This window comes from Vulpes lagopus, chromosome 15 (genome assembly GCF_018345385.1).
Source record: "Vulpes lagopus strain Blue_001 chromosome 15, ASM1834538v1, whole genome shotgun sequence".
NCBI classification, from domain to species: Eukaryota; Metazoa; Chordata; class Mammalia; order Carnivora; family Canidae; genus Vulpes; species Vulpes lagopus.
Window position 1 is genome coordinate 27,956,075 of NC_054838.1, and position 19,869 is coordinate 27,975,943.

A 19,869-nucleotide genomic window follows, 5' to 3' on the forward strand; every position below is an offset into this window, starting at 1 on the left:
ATGTAGAGTATCATGTTATCGGCGAAGAGGGAGAGTTTGACTTCTTCTTTGCCAATTTGAATGCCTTTAATGTCTTTTTGTTGTCTGATTGCTGAGGCGAGGACTTCCAGTACTATGTTGAACAGCAGTGGTGAGAGTGGACATCCCTGTCTTGTTCCTGATCTTAGGGGAAAGGCTCCCAGTGCTTCCCCATTGAGAATGATATTTGCTGTGGGCTTTTCGTAAATGGCTTTTAAGATGTCGAGGAAAGTTCCCTCTATCCCAACACTCTGAAGGGTTTTGATCAGGAATGGATGCTGTATTTTGTCAAATGCTTTCTCTGCATCTAATGAGAGGATCATATGGTTCTTGGTTTTTCTCTTGCTGATATGATGAATCACATTGATGGTTTTACGAGTGTTGAACCAGCCTTGTGTCCCGGGGATAAATCCTACTTGGTCATGGTGAATAATTTTCTTAATGTGTTGTTGGATCCTATTGGCTAGTATCTTGTTGAGAATTTTTGCATCCATGTTCATCAGGGATATTGGTCTGTAATTCTCCTTTTTGGTGGGATCTTTGTCTGGTTTCAGAATTAAGGTGATGCTGGCCTCATCAAACGAATTTGGAAGTACTCCATCTCTTTCTATCTTTCCAAACAGCTTTAGTAGAATAGGTATGATTTCTTCTTTAAACGTTTGATAGAATTCCCCTGGGAAGCCATCTGGCCCTGGACTCTTGTGTCTTGGGAGGTTTTTGATGACTGCTTCAATTTCCTCCCTGGTTATTGGCCTGTTCAGGTTTTCTATTTCTTCCTGCTCCAGTTTTCGTAGTTTGTGGCTTTCCAGGAATGCGTCCATTTCTTCTAGATTTCCTAACTTATTGGCGTACAGCTGTTCATAATATGTTTTTAAAATCGTTTGTATTTCCTTGGTGTTGGTAGTGATCTCTCCTTTCTCATTCATGATTTTATTAATTTGAGTCTTCTCTCTCTTCTTTTTAATAAGGTTGGCTAATGGTTTATCTATCTTATTAATTCTTTCAAAGAACCAACTCCTGGTTCTGTTGATCTGTTCTACAGTTCTTTTGGTCTCGATTTCATTTAGTTCTGCTCGAATTTTAATTAACTGTCTTCTTCTGCTGGGGGTGGGGTCCATTTGTTGCTTTTTCTCTAGTTCCTTTATGTGTAAGGTGAGCTTTTGAATTTGAGTTCTTTCCAGTTTTTGAATGGATGCTTGTATTGCGATGTATTTCCCCCTCAGGACTGCTTTTGCTGCATCCCAAAGATTTTGAACGGTTGTATCTTCATTCTCAATAGTTTCTGTGAATCTTTTTAATTCTTCCTTAATTTCCTGGTTGACCTTTTCATCTTTTAGCAGGATGGTCCTTAACCTCCACGTGTTTGTGGTCCTTCCAAACTTCTTGTTTTGATTAAGTTCTAATTTCAAGGCATTATGGTCTGAGAATATACAGGGGACTATCCTGATATTTTGGTATCGGTTCAGACCCGATTTGTGACCCAGTATGTGGTCTATTCTGGAGAAAGTTCCATGTGCACTTGAGAAGAATGTGTATTCAGTTGAGTTTGGATGTAAAGTTCTATAGATATCTGTGAAATCCATCTGGTCCAGTGTGTCATTTAAAGCTCTCGTTTCTTTGGATATGTTGTGCTTAGAAGACCTATCTAGTATAGAAAGAGCTAGATTGAAGTCACCAAGTATAAGTGTATTATTATCAAAGTATTTCTTCAGTTTGGTTATTAATTGGTTTAAATATTTGGCAGCTCCCACATTCGGGGCATATATATTGAGGATTGTTAAGTCCGCTTGTTGGATAGATCCTTTGAGTATGAGATAGTGTCCCTCTTCATCTCTCACTATAGTCTTCGGGATAAATTTTAATTTATCTGATATAAGGATGGCAACCCCTGCTTTCTTTTGAGGACCATTTGAATGGTAAAGGGTTCTCCAACCTTTTATTTTCAGGTTGTAGGTGTCCTTCTGTCTAAAATGAGTCTCTTGTAGACAGCAAATAGATGGGTCCTGCTTTTTTATCCAGTCTGAAACCCTGCGCCTTTTGATGGGGTCATTAAGCCCGTTCACGTTCAGAGTTACTATTGAGAGATATGAGTTTAGTGTCATCATATCTATTCAGTCCTTGTTTTTGTGGATTGTTGCACTGAACTTCTTCTTAAAGGGGAATTTTAAGAGTCCCCCTTAAAATTTCTTGCAGAGCTGGTTTGGAGGTTACATATTCTTTCAGTTCCTGCCTGTCTTGGAAGCTCTTTATCTCTCCTTCCATTTTGAATGAAAGCCTTGCTGGATAAAGTATTCTTGGTTGCATGTTCTTCTCATTTAGGACCCTGAATATATCCTGCCAGCCCTTTCTGGCCTGCCAGGTCTCTGTGGAGAGGTCTGCTGTTACCCTAATATTCCTCCCCATAAAAGTCAGGGACTTTTTTTCTCTTGCTGCTTTAAGGATCTTCTCCTTATCTTTGGAATTTGCAAGCTTCACTATTAAATGTCGAGGTGTTGAACGGTTTTTGTTGATTTTAGGGGGGGATCTCTCTATTTCCTGGATCTGAATGCCTGTTTCCCTTCCCAGATTCGGAAAGTTTTCAGCTAGGATTTGTTCAAATACATATTCTGGCCCTCTGTCCCTTTCGGTGCCCTCGGGAACCCCAATTAAACGTAGGTTTTTCTTCCTCAGGCTGTCATTTATTTCCCTTAATCTATCTTCATGGTCTTTTAATTGCCTGTCTCTTTTTTCCTCAGTTTCCCTCTTTGCCATCAACTTGTCTTCTATGTCACTCGTTCTTCCACCTCGTTAAGCCTTGTTGTTAGAACTTCTAGCTTGGATTGCATCTCATTTAATTGATTTTTAATTTCTGCCTGATTGGATCTAAATTCTGTAGTCATGAAGTCTCTTGAGTCCTTTATGGTTTTTTCTAGAGCCACCAGTAGCTGTATAATAGTGCTTCTGAATTGGCTTTCTGACATTGAATTGTAATCCAGATTTTGTAACTCTGTGGGAGAGAGGGCTGTTTCTGATTCTTTTTTTGAGGTGAGGTTTTCCTTCTAGTCATTTTGCTCAGTGCAGAGTGGCCAAAAACAAGTTGTATTGGGAAAAGGAGAAAAAGAGAGAGAAGGAAAGAAAAGAGAAAAAGAAAAAAGAGAAAGAAGAAAAAAAAGAAAAAGAGAAAGAAAAAGAAAGGAGAAAAAAAAGGGGGTGGGGTGGGGGAAGCAATCAGAAATCAAGAAGAAAGAAAGAAAAAAAAGCACAAAACAAGACAAAAACAAACAAAAACAAAACAAAACAAAAAAAAAAAAAAACACGGGGAGTATCTTCCGATTCTGTATACTTTAAGTCCCTTGACTTCCCCTGGAACTGGTCCGTCTCGCTGGTCTTCTGGGGGAGGGGCCTGCTGTGCTGATTCTCAGGTGTTAGCACTTGAGGGAGCTGCTCTGCCCCTGCCTGGTGCAGGGCTCAGTGGGGGTTGTTTACCCCGTGAGGCCCCGGGAGGAAGCTACAGTGGCGGGGCGGCAGCTCTGGGAACCTGGAGTCAGCTCCCGCAGTAGCTCCGGGGCTCTCCGTCTGCAGGGCCTGGGGGCTCCCGGGCGGGCGGGGCCGCTGATCTGCTCAGTTCCAGGCAGGAGCGTCCTCGCTGTCCTGGGCCCTCCTGGCCTCTGCCTGTCCCAGGGGAGGCCGGATCCTGGGCTGTGTCCCGGCGCCCTGTGCTCCGGCGCCTGCGCTGTTGGATTCGCTCCCGTCTCGCAGCCCCCTCCGCGGAGCCGCCGCCCGAGCTGTTCCCGGAGCCGCGCCGCCCCCTCCGCGCGGAGCTTCTTCCTCCGCCGGAGCAGCCGCCGCCGAGCTGCTCCCGGAGCCGCACAGCCCCCTCCGCGGAGCCGCCGCCCGAGCCCCTCCGAGCTGCTCTGGGTCCCGCCGAGCGCTGCAGCCCTTAGGGAGCTCGGCGCATCTCCCCAGGGCGCAGTTCCTCTGTTACTGTCCCAGGGAGCCTGAGGGCATCCCCGCCTTTCTGGGGATCCTGCTCCAATTCCCCGGGAGGCCTTTCCCCCGGGAAGGTCGGTGCAGCTCCTGCTCCTCCGGGACGGGGCTCTCCTGTCCTGGGGACACTCGCCCCAGCCTCAGCCTGGCTCCTCGCGGGCGCCTCCCCCTTGGAGGCCTTTTGTTTCTTTATTTCTTTTTCCCGTCTTCCTACCTTGATAGAAGCGCGAACTCTTCTCACTGTAGCATTCCAGCTGGTCTCTCTTTAAATCTCAGGCCGAATTCGTAGATTTTCAGGATGATTTGAAGGTTTTCTAGGTAATTTGTTGGGGACAGGTGATTTGGAGACCCTGCTCTTCCGCCATCTTGCCCCTCCCCCCCCCGTGTAATAGTCTTGAGCCAAGTTTTTACTTGCCATATGCATGGATTTATTTTTTATTTTTTTTAAGATTTTATTTATTTATTTATTTTAAGATTTTATTTATTCGTGAGAGAGAGAGAGAGAGAGAGGCACAGACACAGACAGAAGCAGGCTCCATGCAGGGAGCACGATGTGGGACTTGATCCCAGGTCTCCAGGATCACACCCTGGGCTGAAGGCAGCGCTAAACCCCTGAGCCACCCAGGCTGCCCCGAGATTTTATTTATTTATTCATGAGAGGCACAGAGAAGGAGAGAGAGAGAGAGAGAGAGGGAGAGAGAGGCAGAGACACAAGCAGAGGGCGAAGCAGGCTCCATGCAGGGAGCCTAATGTGGGACTCGATCCTGGGTCTCCAGGATCACTCCCTGGGCTGAAGGCGGTACTAAATCGCTGAGCCACCCAGGCTCCAGTCTGGTCTTCATAGGTTACTTATTCTAAAGGCTACTGCAAGGAAGATTTTCCTTACCTTCCTGATTATCTCATACCTGTATTGTAATCCTCGTAGAACTGATATAACCCCTTCCAAAATATTCTAAGAATACTCTACCATAAATCTTCAAAAATGAAACTGCAACTATGATATAAATCATTAAGCATGAGTGGAGTGCTCCCTACTAAACTGCAATCATCCCAAGGTCACAGCCTGAGAGTATTCATTTCTGTCCTTAGCATCTTGCCAAGTGTTCTGCATAGAGTAATCGCTCAAAAAATGGTTGCTAAATGAACAAAGAATCTACTAGTGTTGCTTTTTCTCTGTATATATAGAGTACTATGGTTAAGTGTCAGTAAATCAGTCTGTATGAATTAAAAATTAATCTGAAGAGCTTTCCCTGTCCCCTTTTCTTTCAGTTTATATACAAGAACTCTTTACCTGAGATACAGGCCAAAAGTAAAGGTAAGTTCCCTTCCTAGGGGTGGGTGTGCTTGCGTGTATGCACGCATGCATCGATGGGTATGTTGAGGGAGGCACGGTATTGGGAGGATAGACCAGAGGTGGAAGAAGTGGATGGGGTGGAAGGGTAGTAGAGAGAGCACAAGCTTTGGAACCAGATGCTTGTGAATCCTAGATCTTCCACATCCTGTTCTATGACCTTGGGCAAGTCTGTTCTCTTTAAGCTTTAGTTTTTTCAGCAATAAAATGGAGCTGTTAATAGCTATGTTCCTGAGTTATTTTAAGGATCTGAGATGATGTAAATGCCCAGCTCCATGCCTGACAAAAAAGGAAGCTTATTCCATTTAAATAAATTAAATAAAAATCATTTCTGAGATTTGATTCAAGTCTGGAAAGACTGTGCCATACTCAGGCTACTAATACCAAGACTGTTGTTAGTACACCTAGCTCATGGATTCTTTTTCCATGATAACATGGATATCTGTAATAGCATGCAGCAGTTACCTTCTTTCTTTTTGTCCTAACTTGTTTCCAAACAGTTTCTCTTCGGAATCTGGCCAGTGATCCTGTTTGAGCCTCTCAGGAAGCACTGATGAATTATTTCACCAAGAAAACAAAAAAGCACCTACCATAGGCCTGGCCAAATGAATGAGGAAATCCTTAAAGATCCACACATTCAAATATATCATGACCATCAGAGCAAAGGAGTGACTTTCTGACTAATTCTGCCAGTTGCACAGAGAATAAGGAATGGGGCTTGTTGTCTTTATCTCATTCGTCCTCCTCCTCCTCACCCTTACCCTAAGATGTTTAAAAAGAAACAGACATGATGTGTGTGTGTATATACTTGAATGCTGGAAAAATGATGCTTTTCCTAACAGGTTAACAGTTTGTGTGGATCATAGGAAATTAACCTTTTTCCCTTTTTTGATAAGGGTTGCATGTGAATTATACTTTGCTTAATATTTGATTAAATAATCAGAACAGTCAGCTAAGTATTGGCAAAACCCCATATCCAGATGGCCAGCTGTGGAGCAGCACTTAGCCCTGTCAGCCTTGATTTATATTCTTGTCATACTAACCTCATGAATGGTTTTCCAAGGTGAAAAAGAGCTATCTGTGGAATTCTGGTAGTTCTTCACTGTCTGTCTTTGTGCTAGTCAGCAGGTCATAAGCAAGCTCCAATCTGCCACTAGATTCCACACTTGCCATATCCCAGATTTGCAGTGGGCTCTGGGGTGTCTGTGTGCAGCCACAGCCAATCAGAGTGGGTGGGTCACCTTGTAATATTTATGAGACCATGAGGACATCTGCAGAATGTTATACCTCTAGCCAGTTAAAGGTGGTTTCTTAGTTTTCTTTGATCTTCGCAGATTTTTAAGTTGTCACTGGTTTCTTGGCTAGGCAAACATGATTGGTGGTCTGGCCTACCCATATTCCATCCTCTTAGCGTAACTTATTTGAAGTTACCAGTGAATGTTATTACACTCTGACTTTTTAAATTATACCATATTTTCCAGTTTTCAGAGAGGCAGTTTTCAGAGGCTATGGTTATGCCCAGGGAAATGTGTCAAGTTAACTAGAGCTAAAATGATCAGGATCCTCTTTACCTAAAGCTTATTAGAATATCTGCCCCTTCATTTTTTGAAGGACATAGACATAAAGAGTTGGGAACAACGTACTCTAACTTACTTGAACTTATAACAGAATTCCCCAAAATTAAAGTGTGAGAAATGGCAGTGAAATATCATTGTTAGGCAGCTAGTTCTAATTTGGGTTTGAATGTATAACAAATTGAATCACTTTTCACAAAGATAACACCTGTCTGAAGTAAAAACCGATTTGTCCTGTTTACTGATATATCACCATATTTGTAGCTCCTTACCAGTTAGCATTGTTGCAACTTTTTCCTGTTCTTGCATTATAAAATCCAGATTGTTTTTACCACATGGTGATAAAAAAAAGTCAAAAAAAAGTCATTTTTTTTCTTATGCAAAAGTATAAAACACTCCTGTCGTTTCTCCAGTATCTAGTAAGTCACCTTGGTACAAATTTAAAACCAATACAAATTTTATTGTTTTTCTTCACCTAGTAGCCTTAGTTTTAGTCCAGGCCATTTTTCCTTACCTTAGCATGCCAACATGCCATTAGGCAGATACTTCTGCCTACTTTTATGATCCTCCAGTAAGAAAAACACTTGCCAAAACAAATCTAAAGAACTTTGGTTGTGCCTTAAGAAAATCTAAAACTAAGCCATTCCAACACACAGCCCGTAAGATTGTTCTTTGCCATGAGATTCTGACTTGTGGCTACATTTCTTTTTTTTTTTTTCTTTTTTTTTTTTTAGTATCTTTTTTTTTTTTTTTTTTTTTTTTTTTTATGATAGTCATACAGAGAAAGAGAGAGAGAGGCAGAGACACAGGCAGAGGGAGAAGCAGGCTCCATGCACCGGGAGCCCGACGTGGGACTCGATCCGGGGTCTCCAGGATTGCGCCCTGGGCCAAAGGCAGGCGCCAAACCGCTGCGCCATCCAGGGATCCCTGTGGCTACATTTCATGTGCAGCTACCGACACTATCAGCCATCTTACATTTTTTTAATAAGTTCATTTGTTTCACACCATTGTCTTTGTGTACTTTTCACTCAAAATACACTCCTGTGTACAGAATCTATATATGGCAACAAAGGCACAGCCTTCTTGATAGTGCAGCTAGGTGTGGTGAAACTGAGTTTCTGTGTATCACAGTCAGATAAGGTGTGGAGAGCCTCCCCCTCCTCTGACGCTGGGGTCCTTTCCAGCAGTTTGCTGAATGAACAATTCAGCCACCACTCTATGCAGTCAGTCACTTGTTGAAGAAATTTGCCCAACACCTCAGTGGAGAATTATGGGCATCACTGGATGACTTATAACGCTGTGGCCAGTTCTTCAGAGATCCTTGTTTCTGCTATGAAAACAGCAGCATGAAAGCAAAGGGCATTTTAGAAGTGTTGAACAGAAAGCAGAGACTGAATCCAGACTCTAACTCTCCAAATTAGTGTGTGCCTCACATATGGTTCTCTTTCTAGCAGCCTAAGTATTCGCACGTTCAAGACTGTTTCTGTGCCATAGTGAGAATTATGGAAATACTGCTGACCTTCAGGATATCACTAAATCGACTTTATTTCAATGCCTTTATTTTTCCCTTCTAGGATTCTGGGTGGGCATTATAGGGTTGGATTACTACCTCCCCCTTCTCTTTATGTTCTTGGCAAACTTCCTGAACTAGAGTATACAAAAAACCTGTTTGCTGCTGAGTAAATGGTAGTTTGTTTACATATTATCTGATGTGAAAGGTGCTCCTCTGTGAGTCCTATAGCAAATTACATTTCAGAAAATACCAGTATCTTAGAAGATATGAAAGGAGCAGTTTGCTTGCACATCTTAATATCCTGCCATTTTCACTCCAGAAAATTGAAAGCAATTTTTTTTTAGGGAAAAACTATATGAAAGGTGGTTATACTGATCTGATTGGTCACTCCACCCACACCTCCCCACCTTGGTGCTTTCATGAAATGTTGCCAACACCTGAAGTGATCTCTTTTCTCTTTGCAATACTCTATAAATTGATGATTGGTGATAAATTGATGAGAAACATTCATTTTTGGATAATTTACAAATGAGAACCCCAAATAGTGATATTTGGTTTAGCAGAATTAGATAAAATATTTTGGTGTACCCTAAATGCACAATTTCCAGGACTGTTAAACTAGGCTTTCTTTACACTAAGGTTTTTCTTATACTAAGGAGAAGGAAGTAGGAGTCAAAATCAACAGACCAAAAAACTTCAGCTACACAATGCATGAACATCTTTAAATGCCTGAAAAAAACTTAAGTTCTATTTTTTTTAAAGATTGTATTTTTAAGTAATGTCTATACCCAATGTAGGGCTCAGACTTACAGCCTTGAGATCAAGAGTCCCATGCTCTACCAACTGAGTCAGCCATGCACCCCAAAACTAAACTGTTTTAATGCCAACTCCTTCAGAATTTAGCCAGTGCCCCTTAAAGTATAATAATTTAGTTTAAGGTTTTCTTATGAATCCAATGGTTTCCGTATTACTTTGCTCTTAAAAAAAAATAATTTGTTGCTAAGTTGAACAGTTTTAACTCTCAGTTCCACATTTACAAGAAATTCTTCTAACCCCATGGTTTATGATGTGCTAGATAAGAATTTATATAAAACTGATGTTTCAAAGAGAATCAGTTATAATTGGAATTCGCAAGTGTGTGGCAATTTGCAGATTTACCTCTTATATTTTGCATCTTATCAGTGCCATAATATAATTAGTTTGATGACTTTGTCTTGTTTTTCAATGTCTAAAATTACAGCTATTCACTATGCTGTAAACATTTGGAAATAATGAGTAAAATTTTTGGCTAAAAGTTAAACCCCTTTGTAGAAGGGGCTGTAAAATAGAAAAAAAAAAGTCATGACCCACCTGAATGGAAAACTTCAATCCTGTTTTTTAAACTGTTGGACTCCCTTTAAGAAAAAAGAAACTTTTAAATATCTGAGGAGAAGTTGCCAGTTTGCTGAGGTTCATGTGAGCATGCTACTTAACAGTTTCTTGTGTTGGGAGGAAAAAACCTCTCCTCTACCCTCTTAGGTTTAGTAGTTAGGGGCCTGTGAATTAAACTGACAGAAGCTAGAGAAAATGTAGAGTTTTATTCACATCTGTACACAAGAATTCAGAGAAAAGCGTGACTCAATGAGGCAGAATTTGGGGCTCATATACTATCTTATTAAGGGAAGGGGAGGGGAGAAAGAGCACTTAGGAGAAAACAAATGACTTTCAGAAAGAATAAATGGGCCCTTAGGAGAAAGAAAGGAGATATGATAGTTTTGTGACAATGTCTGCTTAGTTGGGGCACAAAAAGTCCCAGGGAGAGGATTTAGAACAGTTTAGTTCTTTTTTTTTTTTTTTAGAACAGTTTAGTTCTTTGAGGGAGGTTCTAATTTTAGGCAGATAAAGAGAGTTGGGGGAGGGGCAGGGGAGAAAAAAGCCTCTTCCTGCATCCAGTTGATTCTCAAATGCCTTTAGCTCAAAGTAATTGTTATGCCACAGTAGTGTATTCTGGACCCTTTATTTCCCCCATCTAGAACTTCCCAAGATGTTTCAAGGAGCAGAAACTGAGATGATGGCTGTTGAGAAAAGATTCAGATTAGAATGGGAGCTAAGAGATCTGCAAAAGGAAGGAAGACACAGATTTATGGAGAAAGAAAAGGAAAAACAATTAGTAGTTGGAGTGGATTATAAACTCAGTTTCTTGAGTCCAGAGAGCCATCAGTTCAAGTGATTTCTAGATGTTGGTCCTGAAATGTCTTTAAAAAAAAAAAAAAAGATTTTATTGGGACGCCTGGGTGGCTTAGCGGTTAAACAACTGCCTTCGGCCCAGGGCATGATCCTGGAGCCCCGGGATCAAGTCCCACATTGAGTTCCCTGCATGGAGCCTGCTTCTTCCTCTGCCTATGTCTCTGTGTCTCTCATGAATAAAAAAAATCTTTTTTTTTAAGATTTTATTTATTCATGAGAGACACAGAGAGAGACAGAGACACAAGACAGAGGGAGAAGCAGGCTCCATATAGGGAGCCCGATGTGAGACTCGATCCCAGAACTCCAGAATCACAAACTGGGCCGAAGGGAGGCACTCAACCACTGAGCCACCGAGCCATCCCTTGAAATGTCTTTAAATGGCAGTCACAGTAATAGTGGCAGTCTCACAGTCATGGGCATTTCTCAGAGCTCAGAGGACAATGTCTGGTGAACTTCCTGAGTGGCCCAAACTGTTGGGATAAAGCCTTAAAGTCACTTCAGCTTGCAGGGCTTTAGGAAACAGTTTTAGGTCTTAGTGGTGCTAAATCAGGAAGGTAGAAGAAAATTGGAAAAGTTAATTACTGACAAAACGCCCAAGGTGGCAGGATTCAATTTACAAAGAGGTGAAAATAGCTCAAAGACAGGCTAGAAGGCTAGAATCTGATATTCTACAATGGTGGGTTACAGTTATCCATTGAAACAAGTCTAGTCTCATCAAACTTGGCCTGATTATGTAAATATAGCAAGAATGGTAATTGACAACATAGGCCTTTTTAAGTTTGTTTTGCTGGAACTTTAATTAGGAATCTCAGATTGGACATTTAAAAGCCTCAAGGCTAGGAGAACTTGCATCAGAATTCACTTGCAGTACCCACAGATTTGGATGAATCCCTTCTTCTCAGGGTCCTATATTTTCTGGGCCTGCCAAGAGGTAGCCTTCCTTACTCACCTGTAAGTTTGGGAATCCTATAAGCCAGGTGCCAGGCAGGTTTGTAAGCCCTGGCTCCTTAAAGTCCACCTTAGTTTCTTAAAACTGGTCATCTCTGATTCTGTGCACACATGCCAGTCAACGCCTAATATAACCAGTGTTTCTAATTGTGTCCTGTTATAAGAAAAACAAACTCTTACTGAACTTTACTCAATTATATTGCCATGAAAATAACATTCAGGAAGGGCTTCCAAATTTTGGACAGATCAGAAAAGATAAATGTTTCATTTTTGTTTCCAAAGACCTAATCTACTAAATTGCTACAAGTTATAGATAGCTTAAGAGAAAGGGGATTTCTTAAACCCAGAAAATGAAATATTAAAGAAGCATCAATATTCTGAGCAAACGACATAGAGAAATCATAATCATTCTTTATCCGTCTACTCACCCCTGTGATAAATTCAGGTCTTTCTTGATTTGGGATTTTATGAACCTATGAGCTTTTCTATTTGTTCTAGAAATCATTAGTCCAAGACTATGATCTTAAAATTACTTAAACAATGGTCTGGCCTGTAGAGCTCTCAGGGAACTTGACAAGATTGGAGGCAGGGAGGGGAGGCTTCAGGGGAGCCTGGAAGAGACTACCAGTACCAGAGACTCCAAATCCTGTTGTCAATGACAGCTGAAGAGGCAGGAAGGGTTATTTTTATCTATTTTTTAAATTTTAATGAAATTTGCCATTTTAAACCAAAAAAAAAGAATTACCTAAACAGTGACATCAGAAGCCTGTACCCCAAAGTACCTGCTGTAGTCTACCATGGGTCCCTGAGACAGTCCTTTTTTTGTTGAAGATTTAAAAAACCTATAGCTGGTTACAAGGGTTTTCAGGAAAACAGAGTAAAACAGTATCAGTGAGTGACAAAAGGCTTTAAATGGCCATGGTTAAAGATTTGATGAGAGTTCTTTATATTGCAGTTGACAAGGAAATTTAGTGACATTCAGCATTTTAAGATAACTGGAGTTATGATTGATCACATTCTACCAGGATATCTACCATCGCTAGCTACGACATTGACAAATTTCCAAAAATCCAAGAAACTGTGTCCTTTTAATAGGGAATTTCAACCTCTAGTTTTGCATCCATATACTATTGAACTCATTTCTTAAAAAAAATATTATAAATAAATACATTCAATCTTAGCCAGTTTGCCCACTTGAATAAGATATTCCCCTCTTTTTCTCCCCTTTGGCCCCCCTTTGTCCCCTTCTGCAGACCCTTTACAACTTTCTGTGCCCATGTGAGATTTTGTCCTTTACTCTTCATTCTGGAACAGCCTTTAAATTTTTTATTTTTTTTTATTTTTTTTTTTTATGATAGTCACAGAGAGAGAGAGGCAGAGACATAGGCAGAGGGAGAAGCAGGCTCCATGCACCGGGAGCCCGACATGGGACTCGATCCCGGGTCTCCAGGATCGCGCCCTGGGCCAAAGGCAGGCGCCAAACCGCTGCGCCACCCAGGGATCCCTGGAACAGCCTTTAAACTATCTCTGTGCCACTACTCGGGGACAAAATTGCTCTCCTCTTATCCTTAACAAAAACATCTTTCATTCCTTTTAGACATTTTGAGATTGCTTCCCTTCTTTATTGTTTCTAGTGTTTTTCACTTACATGTATTGATTAGCATTCTTAGCCCTTAGTAACCTTAATTTCCAGTGAAAATGAGAAAGTCATCAGTTGTGAACTGCCACCGATCAGCATTCTGTAGATTAGCACATTTATGAATGTACCACTTCAATTTCCAAAGGCTTGTGTTTCTTTATAGTACAATTTCTTAATATGGTGAAAAAGAACATTTTTATTAACAGGCCCAGATATCTTTAGTCAAAATAATCTTTAAGTAAAATATTTAAGTTAAAATAATCTTTAAGTCAAGTAGCAGGCCCAAATATCTTTAGTCAAAAGTAGATAAATTTATGTTTAGTAATTAACGTTTCAGTATTTTATTTTATTTGGAAATGACCTAGGGACAGATACAAACAACTGCCCGTAAACTTTGATGTTGGATAATAAAACCTTGACATCATTGAGGGAAAAGTGGAAAATGTATAAGGGATAGCAAGCTTCACCAAGTAACAGTTCTTTCCCTGATTGGTAATCAGAGCAGTTAAGAAGACGACTCAGCACTAAAGAATGTAAGCAATATTTTTCGTTACAGAACTTCTGCTGTAACAGATGCACACTTGGCCATTTGCAATAAGCAGTACTAATCCTCATTTTAATTTACTTTCAGTAGCCAGTATTGTTTCACAAGACCTTCATCTATTATTAAATCCAGCAGATTACTACCTGTTCTGGTTGGCAGCCAGTGTAGAAAATGATGACAAGAATATTTCCTACTAAGGGCACCTGGGTGGCTCAGTGGTTAAGTGTCTGCCTTTGACTCGGGTGGTGATCCCAGTGTCCTGGGATCAAGTCCTACATCAGGCTCCCCACAGGGAGCCTGCTTCTCCCTGTGTGTGTGTGTGTGTCTCATGAATAAATATTTTTTTAAGAAATATCCTACTAGTGGACCCTGAAAACAAAAAATTGATCACAGGCCTGCAGGTGACCTAAAATTGCCTCACTGTTTAGCTCAGCAGTTGTCAATATTAGAGCACCAACCGTAGGTCACACTTTGCTCACAACTCCTTTTCAACCCTTCTTAACAAGACCTGCTTCATTGCTTTAAAGAATACAATGTTGATACTTGAACTTGATTTAGTCACTGGTAATTTATTCACAAAATTGTCATAAAAGAAACTTTATTTGAAACTGCTGGCAATGTTATTTGCAGAATATCACTTTTACATTGAGTTTGGAGAAGTAACTAAAATTGGAGCAGAGCACATTTATTAGGGAAATCTTTAAGCACATAAATATAGTTCACTATAAATACCCATTCTGAGATCATCTGCACCTAAAAGAAAATGGTAACAATGTTTTATGATATGAAATGGCTCTAGACCAGAGGTTGGCAAACTACAGCTCAGAAACCAATCCAGTCTGCAGTTGTAAGACTTGCAAGGTAAGAACAATTTTTTTACACCTTAAAAGTGTTGTTTAAACAAAAAAAAGAAGAATATGCAACAGAGATGTACATGGCCTGCAATGCCTCAAATATTTACTCTCTGGTTCTGGGAGTTTGCTTCCTCTTCTTTAGGCCATCAGCAAATGAACTCCATAATGGAAGTACAGAATAGTACTTCCCACTGCACTTCTCTGCAAGATGATTCCAGTGTGTATTCATCAGAATGAAAATATTTTATATATTTAAGACCTTTCACTTCTTTGTTGAATGTGATTTGGGTTTAAATATTTATAGAATTATTTCTTCATACCAGTTTTACTAAATCATCAATGGCCTGCTGCAAAGTGCCTAAACCTTTGAATACATGATTTTGTTCCCATTATGAAAGGAATTCCATTTCATACTGTAAAGCCCAAAAATGCTAGTTGCATTTAGTTTTTAAGTTGACTTCCAAAAAGTTGAGATCTTTTGACCATCTTTCCTTATGCCATATAAAATGTGTCATGTGGCAGTTGTCAAGGAACTAATAAGCTATCACAGTCATGAGTATTTTTTTTTCTTTTAACTTTCTAAAAGGAAAAGGTCAAAGTCACTTCCACAATTAGTCCTTGTTTCTTTTTGGCTTTTCTTTTTAGAGCTAAATTATTTAATACCAATTAATAAGTGAATCTTTTAATAAATAGGTATTATCAATTTCTGTTTATTGATCAGGCATTGTCTACTATCCAGCATTTCCACATATTTAATATCTCTGAGTCTTTAGTGTGACCAACGGATAAACTGTTCAAGTTAATATAAAGGTTCCTAGTTTCATTTTGGTGCAAATGTCTGTTCTAGCAATTATTTAATAAACATAGGTTGTGTGAATCTTTACAAGGAACTAACAATTTTCAGGTGATCTCAGATCTGCGTATTCACTTTTCCCATTTGATTTGCCAAAGTCACGATCATTTTTCTAGAAGATAGTAGAATTATGTATTTTTATCTAATCTGCTATAATCTAGGCTATATTTCATTAATTACCTCTCTCTAGGTAAAAGTATTAAAAATGACAATTTTGAACTAAGGCTTCTGGTATTGTTGTATCCCTGGTTTACATTAATATGTAGATTTATATAAAGGTAGGACCACCATATTTAGTTGTACAATTTGTACCCTGCACAAGGCACCCACTTGAAGGAGAGGGGTTAGTGGAGGCCCAAATCTAACCTGTGCTCAGCTTGTCAAGGTATGTGCCTTGGTGGGGTTGCATCTTGGGACACCTTTTTCCAGTTCCAGGTGAAAGGGTCTGTACAGGCCAGCAGCGATCCTGTTCATGGGAAGGATCTTTATCAGAGTTTTGAACTATACTGCAGTACTTTCTACTCCAAGCTTGGGTAATTTGCAAAGCAAAAGCTAGGAACTTTTCAATTAAATATTTATGGTCTATAAATACACAGCATTCTCAACTTCAGGAGCTCTGGAGTAAACACATGAACCCTACAGCTTCACACAACAAAGGGGAACAGATTAGAAACAGGAAGATCATACTGCGTGAGCCATTGTATGTTTATGATTTCCGTCTCTGGCAATGGCCAAAGTGCCATCTGTAAGATGTAAAACATAACTAGAATTTCCCACTTCTCATTCAGTGATCCAAAACACAGCTTTTCAAATATTAGTTTTGCTGGCCAAACCCGTTGGAATGCATAGTTTGAATCTGGTGACCATATGGTAGCTACGTCAACTAGTTCTTTTGTGTGTCAGGAAGAGGCAGCCTTCCCTGAATCAACAGAAGCTGCCAAGAAATATAAGTGAATTTGCAAAGCGATTTGGACTCTGCTTTGTTAAAGTAATGACTGAAAAGGGGTTGAGATTGCTTTAATTCCACCTCAGAATAGTTCATGCCCCTAAGTAACCCTGCAACACATACCTCCTATACACAGGCATTCACCTTTTTATTGAGCTGACTGGCCTAGCTCTAGCAAGCCTGGGGTGGGGTTCCCCCCAACCCAGTCCCACCCCAGCTTTTTTTTTTCCTTGCTTTAGTCCTGGACTACAATAGTGAATAGGTCTACTTAGGTAGTGAATAGGTCTACTTAGGTGTTAGAGAAAGCAGGACCTGTCTCACTTAGTAGGCAGGCCCTAGTCCCCAAATAGGACTGATTCTCAAATGTGGAGAAAGCACTAAAAAAAGAAGATTCCTCTCTTGAGCCTTGCTATGTGGGAACTATATGGCACTGTGCCATCCACTCAGCAAGCTCTGGAATCCTGTGTCCATGTTAGATGCCAGGAGCACATTAAGAACAAGACATCCTATCCTAGGCACTTAGGCTCTAGTGCCCAATAAGTAACTGTGCCAGTTATATTTGGGGTGTCAATGGAGGGAGGGAACAGAGAGTTAAGGGAATGCATACTAGGGAACTGGAGAAGAGAATGCTTCTCTGAAGAGGAATCTTATGTTAACTGAATGGGGGGAGCCTGGGTGGCTCAGTGGTTGAGCACCTGCCTTTGGCTCAGGTCATGATCTTGGAGTCCAGGGGTCGAGTCCCAAATTGGGTTCCCCATGGGGAGCCTACTTCTTCCTCTGCTTATGTCTCTGCCTCTCTCTGTGTCTCTCATGAATAAATGAATGGAAAAAAAAAAAAAAAACCTGAATGGTGAAAGTTAGGAAAAGAAAAGGCTGGTTACAGCAGAGAGCAAGAAGTGAGTGTCTGGAGAGATGAGCAGGAATTAAGTCACATGGGGCTTTCAAAGCCTTGTTGAGTACCTGAATTTGGAAAGCTCCTGAAAGATTGGAGAATGGACTAACAGGGGCCAGCATGGGTACAGGGATACCAGCTAGAAGGTCAAATATATCTGAGTTATATGGGAAGCAGTAGATTTGGGGTGAGTTCCCAAGTAAGTTTGAGATTCATCGATTGTGAAGTCTGTGTGAGATAAAATCCTGTTGGAGAGCTTAAAGGTAGTAAAATACTGCGGATCTGGAACTCAGCTAAGCGATCTGGGCTGAAGACAGAACTCTGAATATCAAAAGCACACATGATATTTGAAGCCATGGGAATGGAGGGGAAAGAGAGTCTCAGACTGAGTCCTATAAACCAAACCATTTCACGATTAGGTAGAGGAATTATGAAAGACAGGGACAAAAAAAAAAAAGAAAGAGAAAGAAAGAAAAAGAAAGAAAGAATAAAAGAAGAAAGAAAAAGAAAGGAAAAGAAAGAAAAAGAAGGAAGGAAGAAGAAAGAAAGAAAGAAAAAAGAAAAAAAGGAAGAAGAAAGAAAGAAAAGAAAGAAAAGAAAAAAGAAAAGAAAGAAAAGAGAAAGACAGGGACTCCTCCAACCAAAGAGAATCACCACTCACTTGGAAAGGAATCCGGGAGTGAGAGCCCGAGTTCCAGTTCCTCAGGGTCTGTGTATGCCAGAGGCTGGGCTGGCGCAGCTGTGGCTACCGGCAAGACTAGGACCATGCTCCACGTGGCATGTGGGGTGGAACACAGTAGCCCTGACCCAACACTGCACTGAGGCAGCAGACTCCAACGGTAGCCCATTGGCATTAAGTTCTGATACATCACATACTTCATGTCCTTGTTGGTGTCTAACGACCTGCCTTAGGATCTTGGCCCCCCACTGAAAAGGTATCTGACTATAGCCAAGTCACTTAACTAGAAATGTTGGATTCTAGATCTGTAAAATGAAGGACTGTCTAAAGGGTTTGCACCATGGTTAGCATGAAACTAATTACAGTGGGTTTTCTGAATAAGATCCTTCCTGTAAGAATGCCTGGCCTGGGCCTGCCAAGGGTACCTCAAAACTGTTGATTCCTGAGGAATCAACTTCTCTTCTGGATCCTCTCCCAGTGACAAGTTTGACCTGAACAAGGGACCATCCAACTTTCCTCCCCTTCCTGGTCATCAAGTGCCAGTTTGTGCTCACCAAAGCTGTTTGTTTGTCTTGGAGGTGGGAACAGGTTACCCTTCCTTATCCCACACCAGTTTTTCGAGACTAGGGTGTGGCTGAACCATTGGACTGAGACTTCTTACACTAGATTTAAACACCCACCCATTGTAAAGAGGAGGACTGGAAAGAAGTTATGATTGTTACAACTCCACCTCTGAATAGTACACACATTTGTGAAGTCACCCTGCCACGCATATCCACTACACACATCTCACTAGGTTCCTCCCTGGCCACTCCAGAACCTTCCTAGAGAGGTCAGTTTCCTGTCCCAAAGTGCTCATTTTACTCCAATAAACTTACCCCCATTTAACTTTCTCCCCACTTCAGGGGCACCTGAGTGGCTCAGCAGTTGAGCGTCGGCCTTCAACTCAGGGCATGATCCTGGGGTCCTGGGATCGAGTCCCCTGTCGGGTTCCCCAGAGGGATCCCGCTTCTCCCTCTGCCTGCGTCTCTGCCTCTCTGTGTCTCTCATGAATAAATAAAACCTTTAAAAAAAAAAAAAAAAGAAAAGAAAGCTTTCTCCCCACTTCAATTCATCCCTAACCTTCCCCAAAGACATATCTGCTAAGAAGAAAAGATGCGTTTTTAGAGGGCTTAAAGAAAATGAATTAACGATGCTATGTCAGGGATGTCTGGGTGGCTCAGCAGCTAAGCATCTGCCTTCAGCCCAGGGTGTGATCCTAGAGAACTGGGATCCAGTCATTCCTGCATCGGGTTCCCTGCATGGAGCCTGCTTCTCTCTGCCTGTGTCTCCTTCTCTCTGTGCGTCTCTCATGAATAAATAAATATATTAAAAAAAAAAAAAAAACAACGTTATGTCATTCTGCCCTTCTGGATGGTTATCTGCTCTGTGCCAGGCCTTGGATCCTCAGCCATGAGTGGGACAGGAAGTCACAGTCTGGGAAAAAAAATCCAGGTAGGTCCCTCCCTGGTGCTATACTCTTACCCTTTTAAGCCTGATTTAATTGGTGCTCCCAAAAAAAAAAATAAATAAAAATAAAAAATAAATAAATAAATAAAATAATAAATAAAAAAAATAAAAATAAAAAAAAAAAAATTGGTGCTCCCATTCTCTTCCAGCCTTCACCTGCCAGAGAGTTTCCAGGAAGGCTGGGCTTCCTTAATCCTCCAGCTATCTCTTACCATCCCCCACTGAACCAATACTCATGCCCCTTTCCCTCCTTCTTCCCATGACTCACTTACCCCCACCCCTTCCTCATCCTTCACTCTTGTCTCATCCAGCCACTCCCCCAGACCCAGGACCCTCTAAATTAGCAAGAAGGACAAG

At 41.0% G+C, this 19,869-nt stretch overlaps 1 protein-coding gene across 3 annotated transcripts in view; it reads left to right on the forward strand.

The window, feature by feature from the left end:
- Nucleotides 1–6,121, forward strand: part of ACER3 (alkaline ceramidase 3) — a 159,035-nt gene extending 152,914 nt beyond the window's left edge. For all 3 annotated transcript variants that reach the window (XM_041729977.1, XM_041729978.1, XM_041729979.1), the window contains 2 exons: nt 5,254–5,299; nt 5,836–6,121. In XM_041729977.1, the coding sequence (XP_041585911.1) occupies nt 5,254–5,299; nt 5,836–5,889 (100 nt within the window). In that variant the 3' untranslated portion in view covers nt 5,890–6,121. The remainder of the gene's footprint in view (nt 1–5,253; nt 5,300–5,835) is intronic.
- Nucleotides 6,122–19,869: the final 13,748 nt, after the last annotated feature.